General features: G+C 43.8%; 2 protein-coding genes across 3 annotated transcripts in view; one reads left to right on the top strand and one right to left on the bottom strand.

Moving 5' to 3' along the window:
* The window catches only part of TSHZ2 (teashirt zinc finger homeobox 2), a 233,353-nt gene extending 224,665 nt beyond the window's left edge, over positions 1-8,688 (top strand). Inside the window, exon 3 of the mRNA XM_053958274.1 lies at positions 8,600-8,688. The gene's annotated coding sequence lies outside the window, so the exon portion shown is untranslated. The remainder of the gene's footprint in view (positions 1-8,599) is intronic.
* Positions 4-27,080, bottom strand: ZNF217 (zinc finger protein 217). 2 transcript variants are annotated; one of them, XM_053958271.1, is made up of 6 exons: positions 27,021-27,080; positions 11,404-13,202; positions 9,248-9,373; positions 6,851-8,434; positions 3,536-3,659; positions 4-2,377 (listed from the first exon to the last, which is right to left on the bottom strand). In XM_053958271.1, the coding sequence occupies exons 2-5, from the start codon at positions 12,800-12,802 to the stop codon at positions 3,550-3,552; spliced, it is 3,219 nt and encodes a 1,072-aa protein (XP_053814246.1). In that variant the 5' UTR covers positions 12,803-13,202; positions 27,021-27,080; the 3' UTR covers positions 4-2,377; positions 3,536-3,549. The 2 variants fall into 2 exon arrangements, with proteins under 2 accessions (XP_053814246.1, XP_053814247.1); XM_053958272.1 differs by lacking the exon at positions 27,021-27,080 and adding an exon at positions 26,302-26,367.
* Positions 27,081-27,830: the final 750 nt, after the last annotated feature.

The following is a 27,830-nucleotide window of genomic DNA, read 5'->3' as shown; positions in this document are numbered from 1 at the left end:
CTCTCAATGTTATTATCACAAAAAATGCATTTAATAACTCAGCTTCCTTTCTTGAAGGAAAACAACTGCAAGAGAAGAAAGCAAAAGTTTCTTCCTTATTTCAAGACAGATTTTCTGGGGAGTGACTCATTATTTTCATGTAACTGAACATGAATTTGGATTTGGTTATTGGCAGCTTCTCCCTCTCCCCCAGCCATGCGAGGATGGTGAAAGGTCAAGTGAACATGAAATTCCAGGCAACTCCTTTTAAGCCTTAAAAGCAAGACACAGAAACCAGTTTTGCAAAACACCAAGTCTATATTTACATCCACATGTAATAATATACTCAACTAAAGTGAAATACATCATAAATTAAATGAGTAATGTGTGCCTGCTGCTTGCCGACTTCCGGTTCCAACAATTAAAATAGAACAAAATGGAATGAAATAAATACATTTAAAAAAGAAAAAAAAAAAGGAAAAAAAGATCAACAATTTGTACCTCTATATATGCACTGTTATTTCCAAAGGAACATACAAAACCAGTAGTATCCCAATAGTTAATACTGATGGGCAAAGTGTGGTGATGCTGCCATGGAATGGAGTCTTCAGGTCCATTTTTCCATTCCAACCCTAAAAAAAGCTTTAAGGGAAACTGTACCAGCATGAAGGGAGATTAAAAAACAAACAAGCCTTAGGTCTGTTTGCTGCAACACGTTAAAAAGCAGCCCTGGCCCTGTGGCACAGGCAGAGCAGCTCCAGCCCTGCACCTCCGGGACAGGGAGAGATCACACACAAAAATAGATTAACCCTTTTCCAAGTGAATTCATCTTCAAAAAATAGGCTATAAAAGTGCAAAACTAGGAAAACAAAAAAATCTAGATTATGTACATATGGCTCAGCTTATGAACAGGAAAACAGGTCAATAGTGTACAATTTCCTGATACACAGCACTTCATTCCATTGCCAGTTTACAGAGACATTAAAAACCAGTCCCATTTACAGGAACTAAGACAACTGGAACATCTCAAGTTGCATAATGAAAAAACAAGAGTTTCTAGGGTTTTTTTTGCTATTTTACATTTGCTGTAAGAGGGAAGAGAGAAAAACAAACAGTGCAAAATATTTAATTGTTTTGTTTTACTAAAATATATGGAAGTCAAAGCCAGGTACAGAAGGAATTAACTCTTAACTACAACTTCATGAGAAGAAAAGAGGAAGGCAAGTTAAAATATGCAACAGTTCTGCTTTACTGGCTGGTAACTGGCCATCTTCCCTTTACAAAAATTAAACTGCATGTGCATTAGAAAAAACTCTTGTTGTCTTCACAAAAAAATAAAAGGAGATATTCTCCCATTTACAGGTTATTTCTCACTCATTTTAAACACCCAGTAGATGCTAAAACTTGACATCAAGAAGCTTCCAAGCACAGTCAAGTAGGCTCCATCACAGGCACATCCCTTTTCAAGTCTGCAGAACCCAAATTCATCTTTCAAGGCTCTTATTTGAGACTTTACAGCTTTGGACAAAGGTGCAAAGGAGTTTTTTTTTTTTTTTTTTCCTTGAAATGTGACTGTGTGGAGCTTAGTACAGAACCAAACATTTGAAACATGGAGATTATTATTGTTTCTCAAGCAAGTCCCAGGGATTTTCTGTTTGGATGGTGGCAGAGGTGTTTTTAAAGAGGCTTCTCTGAAGAACAGCAATCAATGCCAAGAGAAGAATCCAGCCACATTTCAGGAAATCCAAAATGTCAAGTATTGCCTCATGCTTGCATTTAAAACCATGCTGGAAAGAACCCCAGAGCAGCAGAGCCCTCCAGCACGTCCTGGTCCTCACCCAGCCAAGGCAGCTCAATGTCAGCACCGTTGCTTTAATGTTCACAACATTTATAAACCGGACACTTTCAGACAGTTTATTTGGAACTTTTAAAAAACTAACATAGTTCAACAGGAAAAAAAAAAAAAAAAAAACCAACAGATGAGAAACTTTCACTTTTATGAAAAAGGAGCATTACGCCAACAGGATTTTCAACTTCAGTATTTACAGTTTACCTGAGGTGCAACGATATATATTCTTTCCAAGAGAAACTCTTCAGCAGCGCTCAAGTATGTAAAAATAGAACTCCTACCTAATATTTGGTCAATTAATTCTAATGAAAAATACTCAAAAGTCAAGGTCAAGATATACATTCTCCACACACCTTCATAACCCAACTGTTTAGACTACTTTTGTATGGCTATTTGGTACAAAATGTTAGAAGAACCAATATTATAAAACTGTAGTGTTTCTATATACAGTACAATCACAGCTTAGTTCAGTAGCTTTCACCATTTTCTCTTCCTCAGGGGATGAACTGCAGGTGTAACTCCATGGAATATGCACTTGTGTCCTTAGACCTGGAGGGGGAAAAAAGAGGAAAAAATATTAAATTTGTGGTATACAGCTCTAAAATAGCACAGCACGGTTCTTGTAAGGAGTGTCTTTATAACGAAGGGAATTCCTTCCACATCCTTGCTAAAGAATTGATATTGTCATGGAAGTCGGGATTGCCAGCTTTAATCTGGCAAATAAAGTCTACTTTGGAAGATGCTCTGCCCCAAGAAGAACCTCAGGCATGAAATCAAGTTAACAACACAACCAGACACATCTGTGCTTAGCAGGGGAGAGTAAGAGCAGTAAGATTAGAAGAGTACCAAGCAATAAAAGTGTTTTAAAAGCTGTCGACTCAATGTCACACAGTTCTGCTCCCAACATCTTTCCATAAAATCCTGTGTGCTGGCCCAGGTGCTACAGCATTCCAGAAATATTCCTTAAGTATTCCCCTTAAGAGGGAAATCACCTGTAGCTCTGGGTTAAAAAAGGCAAACAGATCTATTTATTTCTAGTCCTACAGAGCACTTCTGTCCTGAGCAGTGAAGGGGGTTGCAAGCCCAAGGGTGTTGAGGTCTCAGATCCAGCTGCAGCACTGAGGAGATGAACTCACAGCACCAGGGCACAGCTTTCACCTGACCTTGCCCAGGAGGGCACACCCTCCCCTCTGCTGAGCAGGGAAAACCAGCTGGGATAACCTCTGGATGGCAGAGAGAAGCTGCCTCCCTTTCCTCTGGACTCAGCCACCCCAGAGCTGTGGTCTGAGGGGTCCTGGGTGCTCAGCAGGGGCAGAGGAGCAGGGTCTGCACCTTCAACCAGCAAAGCCCCAGCACCCACGACTGAGTCACTGGCACTTCCTCTCACTTCTGCTCCTCCACCCTCCTCAAGGACTGACTGAGCTTCCACTTCCTGACTTTCACTGAACACTTCCCACTGGAATTGTAACTAACCAATGCATTTCTCTAGTGTTACCCTGCAAATTCTCTTCAAAAAAGGAGCCTCCTGTCCCTCTACTCCAACCATCAGTGCTGCCACCCCGGCATCTGGTGATTTTAAAAGGAGGAAATTTCTATCTTTTCAGGCTCAGACTTTCACGAGCTCTCCTCACGCTGTGCAGGAACCTTTGATGCCACCAGCACCCCATGCAACATTTAAGCAACAATTAGTTCAGAAGGTTTGTGTACCATTCTTGAGTGATTCAGTTCTTCTTGTCACTGGGTCTGAAGGGTGTGTTCCCCACAAAGGGCTCGTAACTTCTCTTCTGCAGAAGGTTGCTGGGTAAGTGTTGGTATGACACTGATCTCTTTCCTGGAAAGAAAAGTCATTTAAGGGAGTTAGCATTATTTCCTGCTCCTCTCAGATCCACCTCAGCATCCAGAATCCAAAATATCATCTCACAATCAGGCCTCAAAAATCTAGATATTCCTATGATAGCAAATTCAGGATCCAGAATAAATACAAGGAGAATGAAAAGATAATTTAACAAATTTGTGCTAAGACATCCAAGTGATGTCTTTGCTTAACTCATCCCACAGCAGAAGCCCCACCTAAGGAGGTCTAAGTGCTGCATCCCTAATGCCTAATTCAGTTCCTGTATTTGTTTGAAAACTGTATTTTTCAATGAGTATTTGGGAGGGAAACCGGGGATACTTCACTGCTGCCATCAAGGATTACATGGAACTCGTGACACTTAAAGGAGTGTTAATACACATTTACTTGCAGACCTTTGTTAAGCAATTTTCAGTCTAGTATACAGGTGGTTTTGTGTTTATCTGAGACCATTAATTCACATTTATAGATGTGAAATCAATGCCTGTTCCATATTAAGTCTCACTAGCTTAGGCAAGCAGTCAAAAACACGTCATAAAATTAGGGCAAAAAGTCCAGAATCATCACTCCCACAGGATCCAACAAGCCCAACTGCCATCCATATTCCATGAAAGCTTCCAGTGCAGCATTGAAAAAACCCTCCTGATCTTTAATTAAATTAAAATGGCACAGCCAAATTAATATTTCAACAGAATCCACGGAGCCATTGGAGTGTGTCACGAGCAATTGTCTTTAATTTGCAGCCTCTGCCAAATCAATCAGCCAACAGGTTATCCCTGATAACATGTTGCCATTGCAAAGGCAACTAATTTGAGAATAACACAAACTGAGTGGTTTCAGAATGTTTCTGTCTCTTCAGGGCAACACGGGATGGCAAAGCTTACAAGCAATAAGGGAAGGCATCATGCTTTAATCAAGTTTGCCAAGTGGAACATATTCTCCTGACAACTTGATCCAGCATTTAACATGCGACAGAACACGTTCGGGGCACCACGAGGATGTTGCCACAAGGCACACGGGCCCTTAGAAGAAAGGTTTTGACATTGTGGTTTATAAAATCAGCAGGGTTCAAGAGGAAGAGAGGGCAGAAAGCTGCAGGTCTGCACCTGCACAGCTCTGCAGATGGTATCACACAGCTGGAGTCTAGAGAAACTGTTGTGTTTCAGATTTTTAACGAAAAATAAAAAGGAATTTAAAGAAACTTTTATCTCTGCTCTCCACCCACAATAAAATTCTGACACTGAGAGGTTGCTTGGCTGTTACCCTGAACCCTTCTCAATAACTATCAAGGTTTGGGTTGGGTACTTCTAAGCAAATTGGTTGAGAAACCAAGAAATTAACCTTACAAACCTACATCTTCTAGCCCAGGGCTTTTATGGAAGTTGCTACGAAAACCCAGTAGAGGGGGGCTTGTTTCAGAGTCTGTCCAACGGAGCTAACAGCCATAAAAAGTTGCTTTTCTCGCCCTGAGCCAGCACCGGGTATTGAACAATGAAATCCTCATTTCCATGACAACATTGCTGTCAAATTAGCAGCAGCCACAGTTCTGAGCTCTAAATAACAAAACCCGAGCAAAGTTCTTGACTGCAGGGCAGTGTCTCCAGGGGAGAGGAAGCAAAGCCCAGCCTGGAGACTTCCCTGCACAGGTGGAGCTTCCAAAGGAAGAACCAGGTGGATTCCAGTGAAGTCACTGTTTAAAAATAGAGCTGCTCCTGCAGCAGCTGCCCTGGCTCACACCTCCCCATCCCTGCACACACTCACTGATCCCTCTCTGCAGCTCAGCCTCTCACATCCCCAGGACAGCAACTTCTGTGCTCCTGGCCGCCCCTGTGCATTCCTCACAGCAGTTCAGGGTACACACAAAAGCAGGAATTAACCCCATTTCCTCACCCCTCCAGTGACCCATGGTGCTTTTCCTGCTCCACTCCCTGCCCAGCCTGGGCACACAACTGTGACACCTTCCCTCATCTTTCCCTACAACCCACCAGGAAAGCCTGCATATTTATATATAAATATGAATTATTTACATGTGATATATTTTTGAAGCCCACAGCCTTAAAAAAAGCAAACAAAAACCAGAACAGAGTGAGCAAATACTGGTTTTTTTGCCTCATAACTAAATGTGGATTCGGTATTTGCAGTTTGCTCTGACCTGAGGGAACACACCCCTGCTTGTTACCATCCCAGACTACTTCAGAGGAGCAACTTTACTGCTTCCAGAGAATGGGAGCATTCAGAGTTCAGGAACTTCATCGACTTTCAGACTACACAGCCCACACAGGCTATTCATTTTTATAATGGGATCTTCGTCTCAAAAATCAAAGTCCTGTATTTGTAGCTAAGTCCATGCTGAGCTCAGCTTCAAGTCATAAATACCACCTTCTACAAATAGTCAGACAACTGCTTAAATATCACCCAGCACCTTTTAATCTTGGCCTCCTGCTGACTTTTTGAAAATGTTGACCAAGGACGAAAACACAAAAAGCACAGTATGTATTTTGTAGAAGTACCAGAGTTCTCCCAATACATCACAAATCATCTATCTCTGCTAGGCCCAGAAGTTTCCACAGAGCATTACTACACCATAATTAGAATAGCAGAAATCTGTTGTCTTGATTTAACAAAGTATTCTGTTCCTACTAGAAGTTAAATATTAAAAAAAAAAAAAAAAAAAACATTGAAGAGCAGAAGCCTAAAATTTACATCAGTTTTATGATCTGCAATGCATCCTTTTCTGCTCTTGAAGGGAACAATTGTCCGTAGCAGCTTTTTTTTTTTTTTTTTGGTAAAAAGTTTATTAATATTCCAGATGGTCCAAGACTTCTGGCACATTAAGCACAAAGTCTCATTCCATATCCTGGATTAGTCAACATGTCTGGAGTGGTCTGATGAGTAAACAATACATGTTTGCCATCAGAAACCCATGGCAGAGGGGAAGGGGGAACTTGAGGAACTTAGACCCCTCTTTAAAATTCAGCCCTTCCACACCTAATTCTCCGAGCCAGGAATTTGCTGAACCTGAATTTTAAGTTTAAAATCCAAGCACTGACTGAACTTGGTGAAATGCTAAGTACAGGCGTATTTTCAATGTTTCAAGGTGGGCACACACTCATTTATAGCCCATTCCCCTCCCTGTGCAGTGGTGTAAGAGGGGGAAGGAGGGACTGTACCTTCTCCTGTCGAGCTGGTGACTTGGCCATTGCTAGATCCACAAGAACCATAAAGTGATCCAGAGCTGTATGGCTCGTAAGGTTTGAGAGCAGCCAATCCATTGGGAGGATCAACATCATCTGCACTGAGGAGCCCTTGTTTGGTTGGCAGAACAGAGGATGTGGGTTTGGTGCGAGGGTATTCCTGAGGTAGCAGATTTGCATATCTGTTTGCAACACGAAATCTGCTCATTTCGTATCTCCTGTAATTAGCCAGCGGAGAGTCCAGGTGCTCCACAGGTACCACAGAGGGTTTCATCCGTTTGGAAGAGGTTTCTCCATAGTCCAGAGTTGCATTGCTCCCCGATTTACTACAGAGATAGTCTCTCCCTCGCTGGCAAGCCCAGCCAGGTTCATTGAGGTGAGACTCGAGAACCCCATTCATGCTGCTGCTGACCAGACCAGACTGAGTCACTGGGGCACCCAGAACTTTGATTTTATAGTCAGATTTTTTTACTCTGTCCAGTACTGGAGAGATCCTGAAACTGGAGTGCACTTCTTCTTGCTGAGGTTGTCTGTAGTTGTTTGCCTGAGCTCCAACGTTACTTTGCTGTTTATGAAACTTGAGGTTACTGGGGGCTGTACTGCTCGACTCGCTCACGGAGAAGAGAGGGGCTTTGTTCTGAGGAAGGGCACACTGCTTGGCTTTCCCTGTCTGCAGTGGTTTTTGCTGTGGATTTGTGGAAGCCTTGTTCTTATTGGGATGGAGAGGCAGAGGAGGCACATCCTTGCCCAGCAGGGCCGGGGGGCAGCCCGTGCGCCGGGCCTTGGCCAGCGCCTTGCTCCTGTAGCCGTTCTTGTTAACCGTGTCAGGGTTGTACTTGTGCATCAGCCTCTGGTGCATCATGAGGACCTCGGGGTAAAATGTCCTGTAGGTACAGAAGGGGCAGGTGCTGGGGGCCAGCAGGCCTCTGCTTGTGATCACTGAACACTCCTGGGAAGTCTTACTGGACAAGTCCAAGGGCTGCTCGTGACAGTCCACGACAGGTCTGCGTTTGTAGTTCTCAGTGCATTCTTGCATATTGTTCACATTTTTCCCACCAATAAAAGCACAGATATACTGCACATCATCCTCCTCTGATGCCACAGAAGCCTTTCTCTCTCTTTTAGGCTGAGCCTCCTTGGTCTCCTTCTCAGCCTTTAGTTTCTCTGGGTAAGGAGCGGGCACGTTCTCAGGTACTTGATTCAAACTGCTACAAACAGAACCTTTGTTCGATTCCCTGGAATTGTTCTTTACTTTTAAAAAGACTGTGCTGCCTACTGCATTGCTCAAGGACAGAACTTCCTTTTGCTGCTTGGCAGGTGGGCAGCTCTCAGCATCTTTGGCACCATCAAAAAGCCGCTTTAGATTTTTGGTTTCTGGAGCAGCATCAGCAGCCAGTGACAGCGCCGTCTCCTGACCCCGCAGGGAACCTTTGCTGTCACCCTTCCCATCAGCTGCACTGTCACCGTGCCTGTCCTTGTGGTGTCTCTCTAAATGATACCTCAGGGAAGTTTTCTGGGCTGCTGCATACTCACAGAATTCACATTTGTACGGCTTTTCACCTGCAACACAGATTTATCAGTAAATCAGTCTGAGATTTGAAGGCTTGACCACAAACGCAAGGGAACACTGTGGACTCAAAACACTAAAACGGATTTCCTCTCCCAAGTCCCAAAGTCATGTAAAACATTTAAACAACGGTATCTTAATTCTTTTCCTAACTACAGTGCCATCTTCTGGCTGCGCTGGGATGTTTCCACACGCTGGCTATGGATGGAGATGGGAGCTGACAACGTGGCTGGCAGAGAGAAGCAAGGAGTGGAACTCTGGGTCAACCCCAGCAAGCTGCAGCCCTTGATCATCCCACAAGTGTCCTGCTCCCAACAGAAACGGGACAGCTCAGCTGGAAACACAGCTGCCTCCCAGGAACACACAGGCAGCAGTAGGAAGGGCTTGTCTGGCTATGCAAAACAAGGAGCTGAGTTGAAAAAAAGAGACTCAGCTTTTCCCCAGGTAGCAGCAGCTGGCAGACAACCAACTTCACACTTGAGAAATTGGTTGGTTTTTAAATTGAAACCAAACCCCAAACTTTTGCTACGCCTCTAAAACATAGAAGAAATTAAAACTTTAAAATATATGGTTTTAACAATACTTAATGCATTTAGCATTATTCAAAACCATTCATACTTATGTAAATAATTCAAATAAATTTTAATGGCAATTATTTAATTTTGTTTAGCATTAGAGAAAACTTTGTTCTTAACATCAGCAATTTTGAAGGCAGTTCCTGTTTTTCATAAGCAAAATCAAACATTGTATCCAAGTGGATTCAGCAGATTTCCCTGCCCTCCTCAAAAGGTGTAGCCCCCATTTACCTGTATGAGTTCTGAGATGAATATTGAGGTAATAATTGGAGCGAAAATACTTTCCACAGTAGCTGCATTCTCTGGAGGTTCCAAGGGTTTTAACTTTTGTTCTTTCCAAACTGTCTTCATTTTTATCTTTGGGAGAAAATACAGGCATATTATGAAGAGCAAATGCAAGTTTGCAGTCTTGCTTAAAACAGTAACTTTTTAAATGATAAACAAAATTCTGAAATGCCGTCAAATTTTACATTCTGCAAGTAACTTTTGCTGTGTTTTGCTGCACTCTGGGTAACAAGAGCACAAGACGTTAAAGAGATTTCTGTCCACAACCCTGTGGTTGGTGACAGTGACCAAGGAGCCCAAACAAGATTTCAACCAAGATACGAAGAAGAAGAAAGTTTTCTTTATTGACCTAGAGAACCTTGATGGTTATAAACTGTATTATTTTATTAAAGGGGATGTTTGAATTAGTGCAAGTGGGATGATTCAAACTAAAAACGTGCTCTGTACACAACAGCCAAACACAGAGAGGTGGGGAAGGAAGGCAAATATGCTTTTTTCTTTTAAATTAATTCTAACAATGGTATTATTATTTATGCGCTAATCAATGGAATGTCTGTAGAGAAACACTCCTAAGATTCGATGAGGAGTATTTCACTGTATTAATATGGAGTGAGGAAGTGCCAGGGTGTCCCAATGGGTGCCCCGGGTATTCCAGGAACAAATCCAGGGATGACCGAGCAGCTCCACTCCAGTGCAGAGGCAGGAGGTGCCACAGGAGGGCGGCAGGGACAGCGGAATGGCAGAGAATTCACCCAAACACCAGCAGCAGCCACAGCGACTGCGCTGCAGCTCCCATTGAAAATCCACACCACTCCACTCAGCACCCAAGGCAAGGCTGACTGGAAACCCTGGGAGGAAGGAGACCTTCGGCATGACTAAGAACTCGGATACAGAATAGACTTGAAAGAGTTCTTCTGAGGTTCCTGCCTGCTGGAAAGTTTCTCTCCTGGAAATGCTGCGCATGGCTCAGCCCTGGTGAGTCAAACAAACAGAGCTCGTGTCTCCAGAGGTGTGACTCAGCAGCTCACACCGAAATCTGCTCTGCTTTAGGATAAAGCGCTGAGAAACAAAATAAGCAACTTCACATTAGGTAATCATTTCATTCCTTTGTTCCTGCAGGCAAAATAAAGGGCTGCACATTACCAGAAATGGCAAAGTCAGGCCTGTGTGGGTGCCAGGACATTCTGTTCGCCGTGTCTTGCCCTGAGATTATGCAAGTGTCTGTTCTTTAAAGCCGGCTGGGAGCATGTCACACACAGAACCGCAGATTAGCTGGAGACTTTCTGCCAGGCCTTTTGTCCCCTGACATGCAATCTTTTTCAATTAAGGAATCATTCAGTATCACTTGCTTTTCTAAGACACTGTGACATGCAGAATGAATCCTGGGTAATGTACAGATGGAGTCCATCCACACTGTCAGCAATCCTTCCAGGCACAGGAGTTAACTATACACCTCTCTTACACACAGCTCCACATATTAACAGCCTGTGTCCTTACACAAAATGATTTGAACATGCTGGTTCTGACATTTAGACTTTCAAATTACTGTTCAAAACAAACACTGAACTTGTAGTTAGACAGAAAAAAGTTTTAAATTGTCCTTTACTTCAGAGCCTCAAAAACTGCTGGTGCCGAGCACTGAACATTTTTTGCCCTTACAAGAAAGATAAAGGGGGGAAGAAAGTGAAACTGCAATTATTTCTCATAAAATACTCTTTGTAAAAAACATGTGCTGGATGAGAAGGGATATGGAACACTCCAAAGCATCCAGTAAAGTCAGAGATAAGGGGTGATTAAACAGTGACTTTTTCCAGTTGTTAAACTCATTGCTATGAAATCTACTTCAATGACTGCAGTAACTGCAAGAAGCCCCAACACAACTTCAAAGACATCAAAATGGCAGCATCCAAACCTTCCTTACCCTCTCATTTTTCTCTGTTCCCTTTCCCCCACCATAACATTCCCTGTCTAGTTTTTTAGCATTTCCTATCACGTTCCGAGAAGATAACGGAAAAGCACGACGCATTCTTTGGCTCTAAGGAATTCCTAAACAACTCTCAGTAACAGCCACTTCAGGCTGAAGTGCTCCCAGTGCTACTCACCTAAATTAATTGTTTCTGGAAGCCCATCTTCAGAGCCATCCTCAGAGCCTCCCTCCATCCTCTCTGCTGCCCCGTTCTCCTCCAGGTTCCCAATGATGTCGGCACAATAGGTCCTGGCAGCAGTGGAAGTCTCTCCATCACCCCGCCGGTCCCTCTTGTGCACTCTGGAGTGAAGGACCAGCTGGTGGTATGTCCTGAAGGCTTTCCCACACTCAGAGCAGTGGGTTGGCTTCTCTTTGTTCTGGGATGATTTAGAATCCATCTCCATAGAAGGCACTTCACCAGCGGGATGTTTCAGTTTGTCCTGGGTTAAGTTACCATTCCCTGTGAAACTGCTGTTTTTATTTACCTTTGACTTCCCTGTAGTTTCAGCCTGGCTACCTTTATTTGCATTCCAAATTTCACAGAGTTCTTCTTTATCTGAAGATGACTCATCGTTGTCTGTACTTCCTTCTTGCCCTGGCTCTTTAATCTGCCCGTGGCCAACTGCAATTTTACCTTTGGTAGCCAGCTGCCATGCTTGGTACGTGGTGAAAGGATCCAGCTCAGCGATCCACTTCGCAAGCTTCTGCAGTTTGTCCTTTTCTGGAACTGAATTTGGTCTTAAGTTCAAGAATTGGAAAAATTCCTGGTTTTGAGATGTTTCTTCTGCACTGACTTCAGCAGTCACTTGGGGGCTTTCACCATTGGGAACTGATTCTTTGGTATGCACTTTACTGTGCTCAATTAGAGTCTCTTTATTGTGAAATAAGAAACCACAAACCATACAAATTTTGTAAGGTGACGTTACATTTTCAGTTACGTGCTCCTGCACCACCTCATTTATTGTTATGGGGCCTTCAGAACCTTGCTGATGCTTGTTTCTAGAACCAGGTTTTCCAGTGTGTGTTCTCATATGATTTTTGAGGAACCAAGGCTCTTTAAATCTTCGCCCACAAACATTACACCAATACGTGAAAGAATCTTTATGCTTTTTCATGTGCGCCTCAATGTCAAAAGCTTTATCAAACGTTTGCCCGCAAACTTTGCAGCTCAGCTCCTCGCTGTCCTGCTCGTTGCTCGGTGAAGGTGAGCTGGTTCTTACCTGACACTTATCCAGAGGGCTGAGATACTCTGCCTCCACCCTGAGCACGGCCGGCTCGCACAGCGTGGGCCTGTGCTGCGTTAACACGTGCTTCCCCAGCTCCTCGGGGTGCTTGAAAGTCTCGTCACAGAACATGCAGTCCAGGGGCATGCAGCCCTCGGCCTGCAGCAGGAACTTCTCCTGCAGGCTTTTGTAGGAGATGGTGTTTGTTCCTTTGATGGTCATGGAGGCATCGCTGGTCTCCATCTGGGCTCCCATGGCGCTGGCTATTCCCTCGGGTCCGTCCATGTATGCCAGGAGAGGCTGCGTGGGCATCTTTCCTCCCTTCTGCTCCCTTTTACATCCCTTAGAGGCAGCCTGCACTTCTCTGGGGGTGCTCCCTGATCACAGTAAGGACACTTGTAGAGCTCTCCAACATGTGCTCAAAACTCTGCTCAGATGGAAAACCTCTGCCAGGAAAATGATTTTTTTTTTTTTTCCACCAGCAGAAAATTGTTTCTTCTTCAGCTTTATGTGCTTTCACACATCCCAGCAGAAGTATCCAAAGATTTGCTCAGTGACGGGATGAGGTTTTTTTTTTGATTGTTTCTTCAGATTTTTCAAGTCTACAGATACAGTCAGTTGCACTTAGGTTTGTTGCACAAACTTTTCAAATAGTTGCATTGGGTAAAATACACTCAAGGCCAAGTTCAGTGCCACAACGAAACTCCAGCACCTGGGAAAGAGAGAAAAGAGTGAGTCAGACCTTTCAAAAGAGAAGCATTGTCTCCCAAATAATGAAAATATTAGGGCTGAGATCCATCAAGTGCTTTAGAACAAAGCTTATTTTTAAGAGCCAACGAGGGATAGGTAGAAGACACCTGGGTCACTTTTCTACCTGCCACAGTTGAAATAGTTTGAACATCCCTCTGTTTACAGGTGTTATTTCTCTGCAAGACTTTCTCTGTCCTTTCTAAACCTGCACTTACCCAGTTATATAAAGCTGCTGAAACCATATTTCAGTGCACTCCTGAACTCCTAACAATGCAGCAGCCCAAGTAACCTTTCCTTGAACCTGTAAAACCACAGCAGAACTTCATTTGTTTGTCCTCTAAAGGCTGTTAAGCAAAAGGCTTTTTTTTTTTTTAGATAGCTTGGCATCAGCTTTTATAGTTCTGGTACACAGGGAGTGTCAGCATAAGTCTTTGTATTAAGGAACATTCACCAGTCCCACTACTCAAAGCTTTCCCTATCACCCACAAGTTTACAATGTCTGTGACAATTTTAGGCTGGTACAGTAAGAACATCTCAACATTTTGTATGAACTAATGATACTGTTTCTTGAACAGTATTTAAATCATCCAAGAGGCCAACTGTTACACTACAAAACCAAAATTCTTCTACTTTCAAAGTGGCACAAAACAAAAAATGATTTATTGATTATGCTCACAAAGGAAGGTTTAAGATTCCACAAGATTAAAAAGGGTTATAATATAGTTAATCACAACTCCAATTTAAATCTCTAAGTCTACTGAGTTATAATGCCTCCTAGCAGCACCTCATGGGCCACCGCTTTGGGCTGACAAATTATAGTTTTGTGGAGTTCAGGACTCCAGCTGATTCAATTTTTGGGTAAAGGAAAAGTCTAGCAAATTAATACAAGACTAATATAAACTGCAGAAGAATGATTCTGAGACATTTCCAAATAAAGTAATAACTAATGAAAAGAATTCATTCAAAATCTGACTCAAACTTTGGCAAATTATTTCCTAAGAGCCAGCTGGCCAATGACCATGACTTGAATTAATATGCCCTAAAACATATTATGCTCTATAACTCTTAGAGCAGAAAACAGCATGGACAGTTGGGGTTTAAAATTCACCTCAATTTCCACCTCTGCCTTGCTTTTATATGGAAAAAAAATGAAGTATTTTGTTTTGACCCAAAGAAAGGACAATAATTCAACCACAGCCCTGCAATAGTTCAGGCTGTCAGCTTCCCATGATAAAAATGATTATCAGTAGACTCTCAGCTATTTCTAATCAGATCTGGTTGGACAGAAAAAGTGATCTTGAGCCACTAAATCTTAAACTATTTCAGTTTCCTACTGAAGCAGCTGGGGAAGGAAGCCTCAGCACACACTGGCAGGAATCATAGATCCAGCATCTCCAACACTTCATCCACTTCCTGCAGCCTTGCCCTGAGAACACTCCTTGCTTTTAATTTGAAAACTCAGCACCTCCTTTCCCATCACGCAGACCACAAGATCCTGGGGCCTAATGAACACGGGTAAAAATAGAAAATAAAATAGAAACTAAAACACCACCACACCAGAATGCCAGTAACAGGAGAAAATTATTGTTGCCAGCTACTTGTTTTTAATTTTTTTTTGTGTTTCTCCAAAGCTTAAAGTCTCTTCACTGCCCAGTCCTCTAACCCAGGTTTACACAATCAACACAATATCAAGAATTTTCTAGGGTTTTTTAAACCCAAGTGTCAGGCCTGGGCCAAAGACTTATGCCAAGTTAAACACAAATGCAGGACCTTGCAGAGTAAGGTGGAGTGCAAGAGAGAACAGATCACTGCTGATGGCGACAGAACCTGCATTTTCTGCAGCCAAAGTCTCTTTTCTAACTACGCCCTTTATCCCCATTTTCAGTTTCATCACTGCCATGATTAACACTTCCTCTCTGCAGAATGAATCAAAAATCTCCTGTAACAGACAGGTTCACTTCAGTGTGGGGTGACACTTCTGCTTCTACTGCAGCCTTTGCCTTTCTCCCTTCCCCACTCAGCTCAGACCTTCCTTCACTCCCTATACACAGGAGAAGGAGCCAGAACCAAAGTCTGAAGCTCAAGTATTCAAAAAACTTTTTCCCTTTTGTAAAACATCAGGAGAAAATATATCAAAGGCTGCTGGTTAGCATGTTTTATGCCTCATGTTTCAACTTGCCTTTTTGTTCTATTTCTACTGGAGTTTTAAAAGGTATTTTTTACCCAACATGCTACAGCAAAGCTCAGTGAGTATCTGCCTGAAAATAAGTTTCAAATTTAAAAAAAAAAAAAAAAAAAAAAAAATCCAGGCAAGATTTAAAAAGTGGAACAAACTTAAGAGTTGAGTGCATTTGCTTTCAGAGCCATAGGGAAGTGCTCTGCAGGAAGAAGTGTAAAAATCCTGCTACGGAGAGGCCAGAGGTATTTCTGGGGCAGGAAGGCAGATCCAAAGGGCAGTGCCTGCAGTCCCACAAAGTGAACTGCTGGGATTCATCAGCCACTACTTCCTCGCTCATGTCTACAAACAGAAAAAGCCAATTAAGGTTCACTGCGCTCCCACTTTGTGGCACTACAACAAATACACGACAGAGCAACAAGAATTAAGTCATTGGAGAAAGGAAACAGATGAGAAGCAGCAAAATCCACCCTCAGTGCCCTGTGCTTCGAGGCATTCTGGGGTGAGGTGAGGGAGAAGAGAGCTCCTTCTAACATGGGCCACCACACACAAACCCAGCCTAGGATAAAACCAGCACTGTGACAGCCACGGCTCCAGGAAGTTTCAGAATTTAAGGGACAGGCAAAGATCACATCTAAGGAATGCCCCAGGCTGGTCACTGATGGGTGAAAAATCCACCTCAATCAATCAGTAACACTGGAAACAGGGCTGCTTCAATCCCATCTCAGCTGTCTGGCAAACAAAACCTGTCCTCACAACCACACAAACACGGAGTGTACAACCAACACCGGAGTCAGGAGAGGAGCTCAGCAGGAGCCTGGGGACAATTGTGGTGGCTATCAATAGGTTTGAAGCCCTTTGGAGACTTCATCAGAACACCCTGCACCCTCCACCAAGCTCTGCTGGCTGCTCAGTGCTCTCGCTGCTTTTCATGGAGGCAATGAACAGTCCTAAGAAGCAGCCACAGCTCATCCTCTAGGCAGCAGTGCAAACAGAGCAAGATATTCCTGTTTCAGGAATCTGAAATGCCTCTTTGCAGCTCTTGGATACACAGGAGAGAGCAGCTACAGACTGGGAAGAAAACTGCAGGTAGCATTTCAGAAGGAAAGTGCAGATACAACTAGACAAGAATGTATTTCAACTGAGAAGAAGAAAGTACTAGAGTCAGGAGGTGAGTGAGGAAGCTCTAGTCTTATTCTGTATCTGGTGATTACACACTTCACTCTGATTAGATCCATGACTTTTACAAGTAGGAAGGATTTTATGCTCTCACTGTTCAGACAAGCCAACACATGCCAGAACTACAACCCAAATATCCCCACCAGGATTTTATCCATTAGTAACAAACCTTTCTTCCTACTGAAGATAATATACCTTGGATTTGAGGACCAAAGGCTGATTAAATTACATTCCTGTCATTGAAAAGCCTGTAAGCAGCAGGAAAACTGTCCAGAGTTGCCTCAATTCTGTTGCTTCCTTGGAAAAGTGGACAACCTGCAACACTGTGACTACACCTGAAGGTCTGTGCAGGAGCTCAACAAATAAAGTACAGTACCTGCATTTCTTGTGCCTTCTTTCACTTTCAGAAGACAAAAGGACACACCAGTATCAGAGATACTGAGTAAAGGAACAGAACAAAACAGGAAATCCTTCCTTCCAACAGCTGAAAAGCGATAAACTCGCTACAGATGAACTCAAGGTTGAAAATAAAAAATTACTTATCCCCCTCACAAAGCAAGTCAAGAAATGCCACTTGTGACTTCCCTGCCCAGCTGCCAACGCCCCCCCTGTCCCTCCTGCCCAGCCCAGGGCTCACAGCTTCCAGGGGCTGCTCCGAGGGCAGTGAGCAGGGCAGGAGGAACCTGCACAGCTCCCCTGGACTCTTCCAGCAGTCACCAATTATCTCCGTTCGAGGGTGCCACCTACTGCACTTGATGCAACTAGAAATATATTTCAGCTGAGAAGACAGAATAAAACTACTGGAAAAGTTTTAGCCTGAGCATTAAGCACTCTTCAGCTCACAAGTGAGTCATCCCCGGCTGAGTATTTCAGCAGGTTCACAGCGATACCCATTATATTTATAAACACCACAAAACACCCATAAAGATTCCACTGGACAGATGAGAACATCTTGTTTTCATTGCACTTGCCACACAACCTAAGAACCACACCAAAACCCTGCTGCATATAAATGGATTATTAAAACAGAGAAAAGTTTAATGAAGTGCCTGTAGAGAAATTTAATTTATTTTTATTAAATTACACAACCCAAGACAACATATTACATAGTCTTGAAGATTTCTTTGGGAAATGACCTATCAGGAGTAATTTTATTGCATTTCTACTTCCTGCATTTCAAAATTTCCACGAATATGTAACAAAAACTCTAGACACACCTTTCAGAGAATAGCACAGCCTAACCATTGAATTTCCCATTTTAAATGCATTATAGAGGCACTGGGAATAAAAGTTGCATTGCAAGTCTTAGGATAAACAACTATTCTTTGCTAATTCTGTGCTGCAAAGCTATTGTTAAACTTTTAAAAGCAACCTGGAACAATTACAGAAGTTAAAGTAGTTGCTGCAACACTTTCTGAAAAAGAGAAGTGAGAAAACTTGAAGAGTTACAGACAAATCCAGGACACTGAAGTTACTTTTCTTCTCTGGCAGATAAAAACTCAGACACAACTACCTCAACAAACCCAGATTCTTAAATTCAAGGCCAGCAGCAAAATTATCACTGCTTAGCTGACCAGCTTCTCCCAGCTGCTGCAAATCAACCACTTTATTTTTTACTGGGTCTATTGGACTTGAGAAACTTACATGCAACTCTCATTTCCACTTTAAAAAACCCTAAAAAAAAAGTTTTCCTCGTGTTTCAAGAAGTTTCAGGATATTAAGAGTCATTTTACATGAACTGTTCTTTCCTCTTGGTGCGTTTATGTCCCAGAACAGATTGCTGATAAATAGATTTTACACTGCTGCTTGCATACTGGAAATTACAAGTTTAACACCTTTTTTATTTCCAATTTCAAAGATTTACTCTAGTTGTTCCAGTCCTACCTAGGACCACAGATAAAACAGACCAGTTAACATCACTTTTAACAACACCTCACTGGGACCACAAATAAAAACTACCTTATGTATGTTATCTATTTTATCTGGGCACAGCTGTGTTCAGGTGTAACACTGATCACAGGCAGAGCAGCTCATGCATAAATAAATACACCTTCAAATCCTCAAATAAAACCTGAGCTGAGCCTGAACTTAAACTTATTTAGGATGTTTTTTAATATACATATACATCATTGCATAAAGCTAAGGCAGCTGCACCACATCTACAAAGTTAAGCACAAACAGCACCCTAAAATAGTTCCTAACAGTATTTAGGAGCTCCAGATTTTGGGATGCCCCTCCAGTGTCCTGGCTGAGTGTGGTGTCTGCACAAGCCACCAGTGACCCCAGCTCCGTGCTGGGAGCAGTTCTGGTGTACCCTGGCATCCCTAAGCTCCCACACTTGGAAACTGAGGCCAAGTGTCACCGTGAGGTTCTCACTCACCAACTGGCCCAAAAGGTGAGTCAGATTTCCAAAGTCCACAGCGTGAAACTTTGTCTCTGCAGGTGGCAGGGGTTCATGGCAGCGGTGGGACTTCCTCCGTGCGCTTCAGCAGAAACGCGTGTCACACTCGTGTCACACTCGGGGCAGGAGGGGCTCTCCTCCCTGAGGCACAAATGCCCCTGCTGCCCCCATCTGACACAAGCACAGTCCCTAATTTCAGGGAAGATGCTGCAGTATCTGCTCCACAGGCCATGACCTTATTTCTCAAAGAATACAAGCGCCCATTGCCCACGACAACACCAGAAAGTTATTTAAGTCAGCCCAGATAAAACCTGACTTTGCAGAGCAGCACAGAAGCCAAGAATTATTCCTCATTACTGGGCATTCTGCTGCTTTCTAGGGAGGGAAAGAGCTACTCCCATTTACAGCAGATCATTTCACACAGCTTCCCAGAGTATTCTGTGTTAGCAGAGGAGCACGCGAGTGATCCCAGTGCTGCTTCTCGTCCACACCGAGCCTTTTACACTGACTGTGCAAGCACAAAACTGTTTTTTATACTTTGTTAACAGCTCAGCCTGATAAAGAACTAACACGAGCACTTGTAAAGGAAATGGAGATTCAGGGGGAGGAAGGGGAGGAAGAGAGTTGTTTGTTTCAGTTGCAGGAAAGATCAAAACGAAGATGTTCAGGTTGAAAAGAGAACATAAAAGATGACCCTAAACTGGAATTTCCACTCCCTCCATCTGCAAATTTAAGTCCCCCTCGTTAGTCTTCATCCTTCAGGCTTGAAGATTTCAAAGTTATTCCTAAACTTAAACTCTTTCATGGCTTATCCTTTTTATCCCCTCTAAGAGAGACGCTCAGTTATAGTTCCTTCTAACACCACCACAGGGATTTCCAACACAATGATCCTAAAACAATTCACAAAAACACAACCAGAACATACACAGAATACATACAGCCAGACTTACACAGAATTCAAGACTGTCATTATCCAAGCATTTCTGCACACACATTCAGAAAGATTTTGTGTTGAAAGCCCTTTTGCAGTCAGATAAAACAGACACACATGCGAGTCATTTTCCCCCTGAAGCCTCACAAACAGGATTTTAATCACCAGTGGAAAATAGCTCATAGTTAATAATGAACAATATTAGGAAAACTCCCTCCCCCCATCTCAGACATCTATACTAATAAAAACAAAGGATATCCTCTTTGTCTAAAAAACCTTTTCCTGTGGAGTCCCTTTTTCTTGAAGGCTAGATGTCTACCAGGGGTTTGGCAGAGGATGGATGAGCTGAGTGTGTCTCCTCAGAGAACTGAATGCCTCTTCTATCAAAAGATGTAATTAGGCCTTTTAAAGCAGGCAACGTATAAGCTTGCAGCATTCTGCACATGTTTCTCCTCCAGTGAGCAAGAGCAAATATAAAAGAGACTAATTCTTGGCATTAAAGGAGGAAGCACTACAAGTAAGTATTGACTTTTAAAGTTCAGAAGGACTGCTCAAACTGCCAGATTTTTTTTTTTCCTTTTTCCCTCTGATTAGGAGAGAATTTCTCAGGAGCCACAAAACCAAAGTGTACTTTAGACAACAGAAGCGGCCAGTACCTGTTGTAGAAGAGCTGAAAGATACAAGAATAACCCTATTTTAAATAAGTCTGGGACACATTTCACCACTGCTGCAGGATGATGCAACTTCATTAAATCAAGAAGTTACATGCACTTAAACTGGCAATGACCCCTTACCTTACAAAACAGTTTATTGTTCTCTCCACAGCAGGTAAAGGCTCTCGGTGGAATGAGTGATACATTTTTATTGTTGAGTCAGTCTCACCTTACACAGACTGCCTTGTATGTTTAGTCTTGGTTTTCATTTAAAAGAAGGTATTTTCAGAGACCTTAAAAGCAAATTTGACTTTTTTACTTCTTGGCAGAGGGATGTAAGGTCTCTCCAACAGCCACAACTACAAAGAAGTGGTAAATTCAGTTTACCAAATTAGACTTAATTCCTTATTACTCAAGAGCCAGGAGTTCCTCTGTAGCAATTACAGGCAAGTTGCATCCCTTTGGGCAGCATAGGTGAAATAACAGGAAAAGAGATTATTTTACTACTCCTGAATTTGAGAGAAGTGGTCACTTCCAAGGAGTTCCCTTTGTTAAGGCCATTAATGTGCCCTAGTGCTCTCAGCTGGCTTCCAGTCTGAATCCAACTCTCACCCAGCACAGCTCCAACTGCTGCCCCTGGGAAGGAACAGAGCAGTAGCTGATCCCTGTCCTCTGCAGGACACTTGGAAGTTGTCACTCTCAAACACAACCACAATCAGGTGCTTGCAAAAGGCAGTCTTGAAAGATGGAACAAGGTACAGAGTCCAGGGAAAAGACATTTACTTGGAGTTCAGTCATCCCCTGGAGCAGCACCTGAAGGTACTGAAATAGAAAAGTGTTAGAAACAGACACTTCCAAAAGCTGCCTCCTTTCTCCCATGCAGGTGGGAGATCTCCCAGAGACTGCTGGAGACTTTTTAACTCCCCAGCCTTACATTACCCCTCACCAGCGGGCTGCAGGGTGTGTGTGTGTGATGTACCCAACAGCCTGGGCTGCACAGGGCCAAGCTGGCCTGTAAAGCAGAGACCACAACTGCAAGAAACTGAGCTAACAGGCAAGTTCAGACCCCAATTATACCAGCGTAAGAACAAAAAAAAAAGTTACAAACAAACAGGAAAGGTGAACAGAAATTGAGGCTTCTCTGGGCCACGTCTACATCCATTTTCCCTACACGGTACCAAACATCAGTCCTTGGTGTAAATCTAAGCAAATCTAATTTGCTTCTTCCTGAGTACCAAAGGAGAGAGGCTGAGAGAAGCCCCAGGATTTCACCTATCACAATAAAGGCCTCAGTTTCCCTGATGCAGCTCAATCAGAGCAAACTGCACTCCCTTTATGACAGTGAGAAATGCAAGTGTACCTATTGCGCATAAACAAACTCAGACTTTGATACTTTTAGTTACATAAAATCTGCAGCACATAGAAAAGCACCCTCCAGTCAATTATTCACTTCTGCTTGGATAGTTTTCTGCTCCAGTCTTGAAGTCACCCTGATCTACATAGATTTCCCCACATTTCCTCTTGTACTTTCTTTTGAAATCCTCAAGGCAGCCTGATAAGCAATTCCATCTCATTGTGTTTCCAAACACGTATGTCACCTATATTTTTAATTTCAAACTAATTTTTCCCAGCATGTACACTGCTCTACTTTGAAACTGCAAAGTCTGCTCTTATCACACTGCTTAAAAAAAAAAAGGAGGAAGAATCAAGAGTGCTAGATTTACGATAAGCTATAAACTATGCTCTGACCAAAGTCATATGATTGTAACAGTAGAAGTTTTTATGTATTTTTCCCATTGACATACACCCACGTTTGGCATAAACAAGCCTCATCAGCAACAAAAGGAGATTATTTGGCAATTTCACTGAAGACAAAAAAAAAGTTGATTTCTAACAGCAAATTATTTCAAGAAAGCAACTTTCTGTTTGGGAGCACATTAAAACCTGGGTGAGTTTAGGCTGAAAAAGGCTTTTTTAATCCTAAAATACAACATGTGATGAAAATCTTACATAGCTTGGTCATATCCTTTTCCTTACTTTTGTATTCAGTTGCAAATCTCTTGTGGAATGAGTCACATCTCTCTCAAAGCACGCATACAGTAGTCAGCAGAATCCCCTCAGTGCATTCATGCACCAGGAAGAAAAACTTTATTTTTCCTAAAGTCACCTTAGAAAGGCACGGGGCGGGGGGGGGGGGGCTGATCAGAAATGCCCCAAAGTCGGTTAAAAGTTAAAAGCAATTTGCAAATAATGCCGGAATGAGATGTGGGAAGGCTCTGAGGGGGGTTGGAAATGCAGAGTGTCCCCAGTGAGAGCTGAGCTGGCACATGGCAGCCCTGCTGCAACCCAAAGGCTCCGTCCTGCTATATTTAAAGACAATACCTCAACAGTGAAGTATTACAACGTTTAAAGTGAGATAAATAAGCATAAGACACAGGCAAATATCCTTGGTTATTTAATCATCCTGAAAGCAGCGTGGAAGTGTGAGGCTGAGTTCAAAGGTCAAACTCTTCTTTCAGCTTCTTGCAAAGAAAAGAAAGCTCAGCCCATTTTACCTTGGGGAGAGGGGGGCTGCTCTTTCCATATGCCAGCATTTCATAACACAGGAAAGAGGGAGTGTATTTACATAGACACTGGATGGAATCTTTTCCTAGGACAATGCATTCCAAATCAAGATTCAGGTTAGAAAGAGCTGGGACAACAGAAAGTCCCAAAGAACAAAGGGAAGTTAAAATTTACTTAACGTTTCCCCAGAGCTTCTTAATTGCAAACTCTCAGATTTTCTTGTAACTAAAAGTTTACTGTAATCACTGCTTTGAAAGTCTAAGTGAAAGCCACAGTTCCCTTTTAAAATAATTTCCCTCTGATTACAGTAATAACTTAGCACTTTGTATAAAATATGGTATTAATCTATCAGCATAGCTCTAAATGAAAATACAGTGGCAAGAGGAGATATTTCTGAAGGTTAAAGTAAGTGCTCAAAAAGGAATTTCTGGAGTGTGAGCTAATGAAAGGGGAAACCAGAATCAAGTAGCCTTTTGTGTAAGACAGTCTGATAAAAAGGTGCTAAAGTTTATTATCTTCCTCTCTTTTCTAGCCCATACCCTAAATCTTGCTCTCCCCACCCCTCCACCAAAACAAAGCAAAACCAAAAAACATTATTCACTTAAAGAGGAAAAGAAAGAAATCCTCTAATGCAAAGCCTGGAAGCCATTCTCTAAAGACTACTTAATATGAAACTTTGTTTACAAGACACCAATATAGCCTCCTTACCACACTCAAAAACAGAAAAACATCCACTTATTTAAAGAAATGCTTTTTCTATTTTCATCAACAAGGACGTCGGTATTCATTTTAATTTTAAATTCGGCCCCAACAGTGCCATATGAATGTTTTAAACTCATCTATGATATGCACTGTTTGAGAATGTTTAAACAAAGGAAGTAGGAAAAGCCTTAAAATACACAGCAAAACTTAATGGCTTCAATTTTTAAATATAGCCTGATTGCAGCATGGCAAAATTATTCTCTTATGCTCACAGTCAGCCTTCAGAAAGAATAAGTGCAGTCAGTGGAGTAATTTGTCCCACTGGAAATTCTGTATAAAACATCTACCTAAAATAAACAAGGCTTCGCAGCAAGAATCGCCAGTTGCCATTAAGGACACACCTTAAAGTTCTTACCACACAGTAACTAAACAAGTACAAACTAGTGGGGACTGTTTGCTACTTTTGTCTTAAAAGTTAATGAGATCAATTCACTGCTCAGTATCAGATCCTCAGATCATTTTCTGCAAAATGCAGCAGACAAACAACCCCCAAACACCAACATGCAGGCTTTGAGTGGCTGATGTGTTATCAGCAAGCCCGAGCTTCTCGCAAAGGCGAATAGAAATATTCACATTTAAACCTGACACCACGTAATAGTAAAAGGTAAAACGCTGAACTGCTCAGAATCTGGAGCTCTGGTACTGGAAGGCAGCTGTTGTTCCCCTGCCTTTTCTTTTGTTGTGCTTAATCTCATGTCAAGTCATTCAACCAACTCCAAAGCGATGAAGACATAATTGAACAACCTTAACTAAAAACTGATCTACAGTTCCTCAACTGCCATGTATGCTGTTTAAAGATTAAAAAGGGCTAACTTATGAAAAAGAATCCACAGAATTTAAATCAGCAACTCTGGTGCATGCAGAAGAGTTGCTTGGCTGAAGGCCAAGCCAATCAATAATCACTGTAAAAACCATGGTTCTAAAGTTATTTGTTTTTCATATTCACCACCCTGAAAAACTTAAAAGGCAAAACTTGAAAACTCAGATGTTGATTTCAGGAAAGAGCCTAGGGATCGAAAATCCAAGTATTTTGCTCAGCATGACGCGATTGCTCATTAAAAAAAAACCACGTTGCAGAACGATCAGTGATCACAAAGCCACATTCCTGCTACAGATCTTAAAATATTGACTCAGTTACAGAACTAGTAAAGGGGAAGAAAAAAAAACCCTCCTCCACCCTCGCCCTCTTCCCTCCCCCTCTGCCAAAGAATGCAGTTTATCCTACTTATTTGCAACTGTCCTTTTCTATTATCCAAGGAAAGGCTGAAACCTCAGTGTGGACATCCCAAATTAAAGTCTTAGTCGTATTCCCAAACCTCCAGTTAATAGGAGCTCCTAAGAGCAATAAAACATGGCGTTAAAGCATTTGCAAGCCATTGTCATAGCCCTGTGCTCTGCTACCTTTGCAGCCCCAGAACCAGCCCCCAGCAAGCATGGAAGCGTTGGTCAGCAAGTCAATGCCTGCTATTCAACTTGTAGTTAGGCGTTTTATTTCTGTGTCTTCCAGATCATATCACTCCTGCATTTCACGGCCTAATAAAATGTGAAGAATGATATGCTCCCTTCTCTCCCCCCCCTCCCTGCATCTGAAACTGCGTTATTTCCCTCTCTTCTTTTTCACACATTCTTACAAAAACTTCCCTTTTCACATACTTCTATAAGAAAATATTTCACTGCAGCTATACTTCAGTTCCTATTTCTATTTTCGATTTTCACTAGATTCTTCTGCTCCTGCCTCCCCCTCAAACCCACTGGTAGAAACTGATGTAGTTTTAAAGCTCTCAAGGTCATTTCAAAAATGAAAAAAAAAAAAAAAGTTGCCTTAAAAAAAAAAAACCCTTTAAACACACAACCCCCCTAAACTGAAACCTTTTCACATTCAAACGCCTTTCGTCAGCAGATCAATAACCCGACAGAAAGATTTTTGTTCCCCACCACTTCAAAACTATTACACTTTAATTCAAATACTTACTGGGAGTCACACAGCACATTTTATGGGATGGCTCATTAGAGAACATACAGACCTTACTTTGGGTGCAGGTTTTCTGTGTGGGAGACAAACAAACAAAAAAAGCCTCACCCCCCAAAACAGAAAGTCCAGGGGGCATCACGGAACAGGAATGAAATCCAATCTCTGGATATTCTAGAATTTTATTGTCCTCGTCTGGCAACCTCTTTTGTTGCTTAAGAAGTCAGTTCAGGCTTATTTATTTATTTTCTAAACTTCCTATTCCCCTTTAAAAAAAAAAAAAAAGAAACACGATGCTAAAGAAATGATCGGGAAGGCTTTGGTCTTTGAAAGACAAAGGTAAATGAGACAAAAACTGGCAAAACGGATCAATAAACTTTTCATTTACAACTCCCCCCCCCCCCTCCGCCCCGTGAGCCACTTACTACAAATCCTTCTTCCAGGAACATCTTTGACTCACAAAGAAATAGTCTCTGGTCGCTGCACACCCCCACCCCGGCCGAGAACGGCCCCCGGGCCCGGCCCGGCGCCTCGGGGGGGCCCAGCGACCCCCCAGGTGTCGGGCGGCAGCGCGGCCCCGTCCGGGGGCGGCAGGGCAGGGGAGGGGGCGGCGGCGGCGGAGCGGGGCCAGCGCCAACTTCGGGGTGGGAGGGAGCTGGGGAAGGGCTCCGGCCGCCGCCGCCGCTCCGCCCGCCCCGCCGTGGGGAGGGGGCGGCGGGAGGGGCCGCTACCTGCGGCCGCGGGCGGGGCCGGCGCGGCCACACACACCTGGGACCTTCCTCCGCCCGCCCGGCCCCGCGCTGCCCTTCCTCCTCCTCCTCCTCCTCCTCCTCCTGTGCCCCGCGGCCGCCGGGACAGCGCGGGGCTGCGAGCCCCGCCGCAAACCGGGGGAGGTGCGGGGGGGGCTGCGCCCCAAACCCTTCAGACATCGCGGCGGCAGCGGCCCCCCCCCCCCCACCCCGCGCTCACTCGCACAACCGGCCCCTCACGGCAGAGGCCGCCCGAGGGACGGGGCTGCGCCTGCCGCCGCAGGTGCCCCCCGGGGGGGGGCGGGGAAGGTGAGGAGATGATGAGGAGGAGGAGGAGGAGGAGGAGGAGGAAGGGGCCCGGAGCCCCCGGCAGGTGCCCCCCAGCCCTGCCTCACCTGACCGAGGCGCCGCGGGGCAGCGGCCGCGCCGCGCTCGGGGCACTGTTTGTAAACGGCTCCGCGGCAGCTGTTGCTCGGGCAGCCCCGGGCCACGCCCCTCCCGCGGGACACGCCCACGGCGGGGGCGGGGCCTCCGTTGGCCACGCGCCCGGCGCGTTTCAATCAACGCCGGCCACGCCCCCCCCGCAGCCACGCCCGGCGGTGGCCACGCCCCGTCCCCTCAGCCGGGCCGAGGCGCGATGGACGCGGGCCGGCATTCGGCCGCTCCCGCCACAACACGAGCCGCAGAGCCGCTGTCACCCAGACACAGACATAATTACAGCCAGTGCACCTCATAAGCATCGACCTTTGGCATCCTTGCGTGGGTCACTGGGGACATGATGACCACAGCCCTTTTTGTCGTGTGGCTGGAGCCCCGATGATGCCGAGTGCTCAGCGACGGGCCTGGCACACATCAGGGCTGCCCGGAGGACCGGGACAGAATACACAGATTTACTGTGGAACTTGCCCCAAAGGAGCTGAGGGTTCATCTGTTTTTCATTTTATTCGAACACCCACCTCCTCTGTCTGCTCCAGAGGGATGGACACTACAGAGGAATTCAGTGAGGCAGGCAAAGACTTAAAATACATTTCCGAGCGTGCCACTAGGCACTGAGGAGGTTTTTAGGAGTTAAATGCAATCTGTAATGCTGTTAGCAAAGTGCTTAATCTCCGCTAGACTCTGAGGTTAGCACCTCCCTCAAGTAAATGGGATAAGAAGGAGGTGAGTTTCCATGTGGTCTCTGCTTTTTCCCCCAAAGACACACG

Source organism: Vidua chalybeata, chromosome 17, assembly GCF_026979565.1.
Source record: "Vidua chalybeata isolate OUT-0048 chromosome 17, bVidCha1 merged haplotype, whole genome shotgun sequence".
NCBI lineage: Eukaryota > Metazoa > Chordata > Aves > Passeriformes > Viduidae > Vidua > Vidua chalybeata.
Note: the sequence above shows the minus strand (reverse complement) of the source record. Positions and strands in the feature narration are given on the sequence as shown.

Coding starts and splice junctions, on each gene's coding strand:
- ZNF217 (XM_053958271.1), bottom strand. CDS start 12,802: ATGCCCACGCAGCCTCTCCTGGCATACATGGACGGACCCGAGGGAATA. Junction 9,374..11,403: donor TCCAGAAACAATTAATTTAG/GTGAGTAGCACT, acceptor TTTCTCCCAAAG/ATAAAAATGAAGACAGTTTG. Junction 3,660..6,850: donor CACCAGCTCGACAGGAGAAG/GTACAGTCCCTC, acceptor TTTTCTTTCCAG/GAAAGAGATCAGTGTCATAC.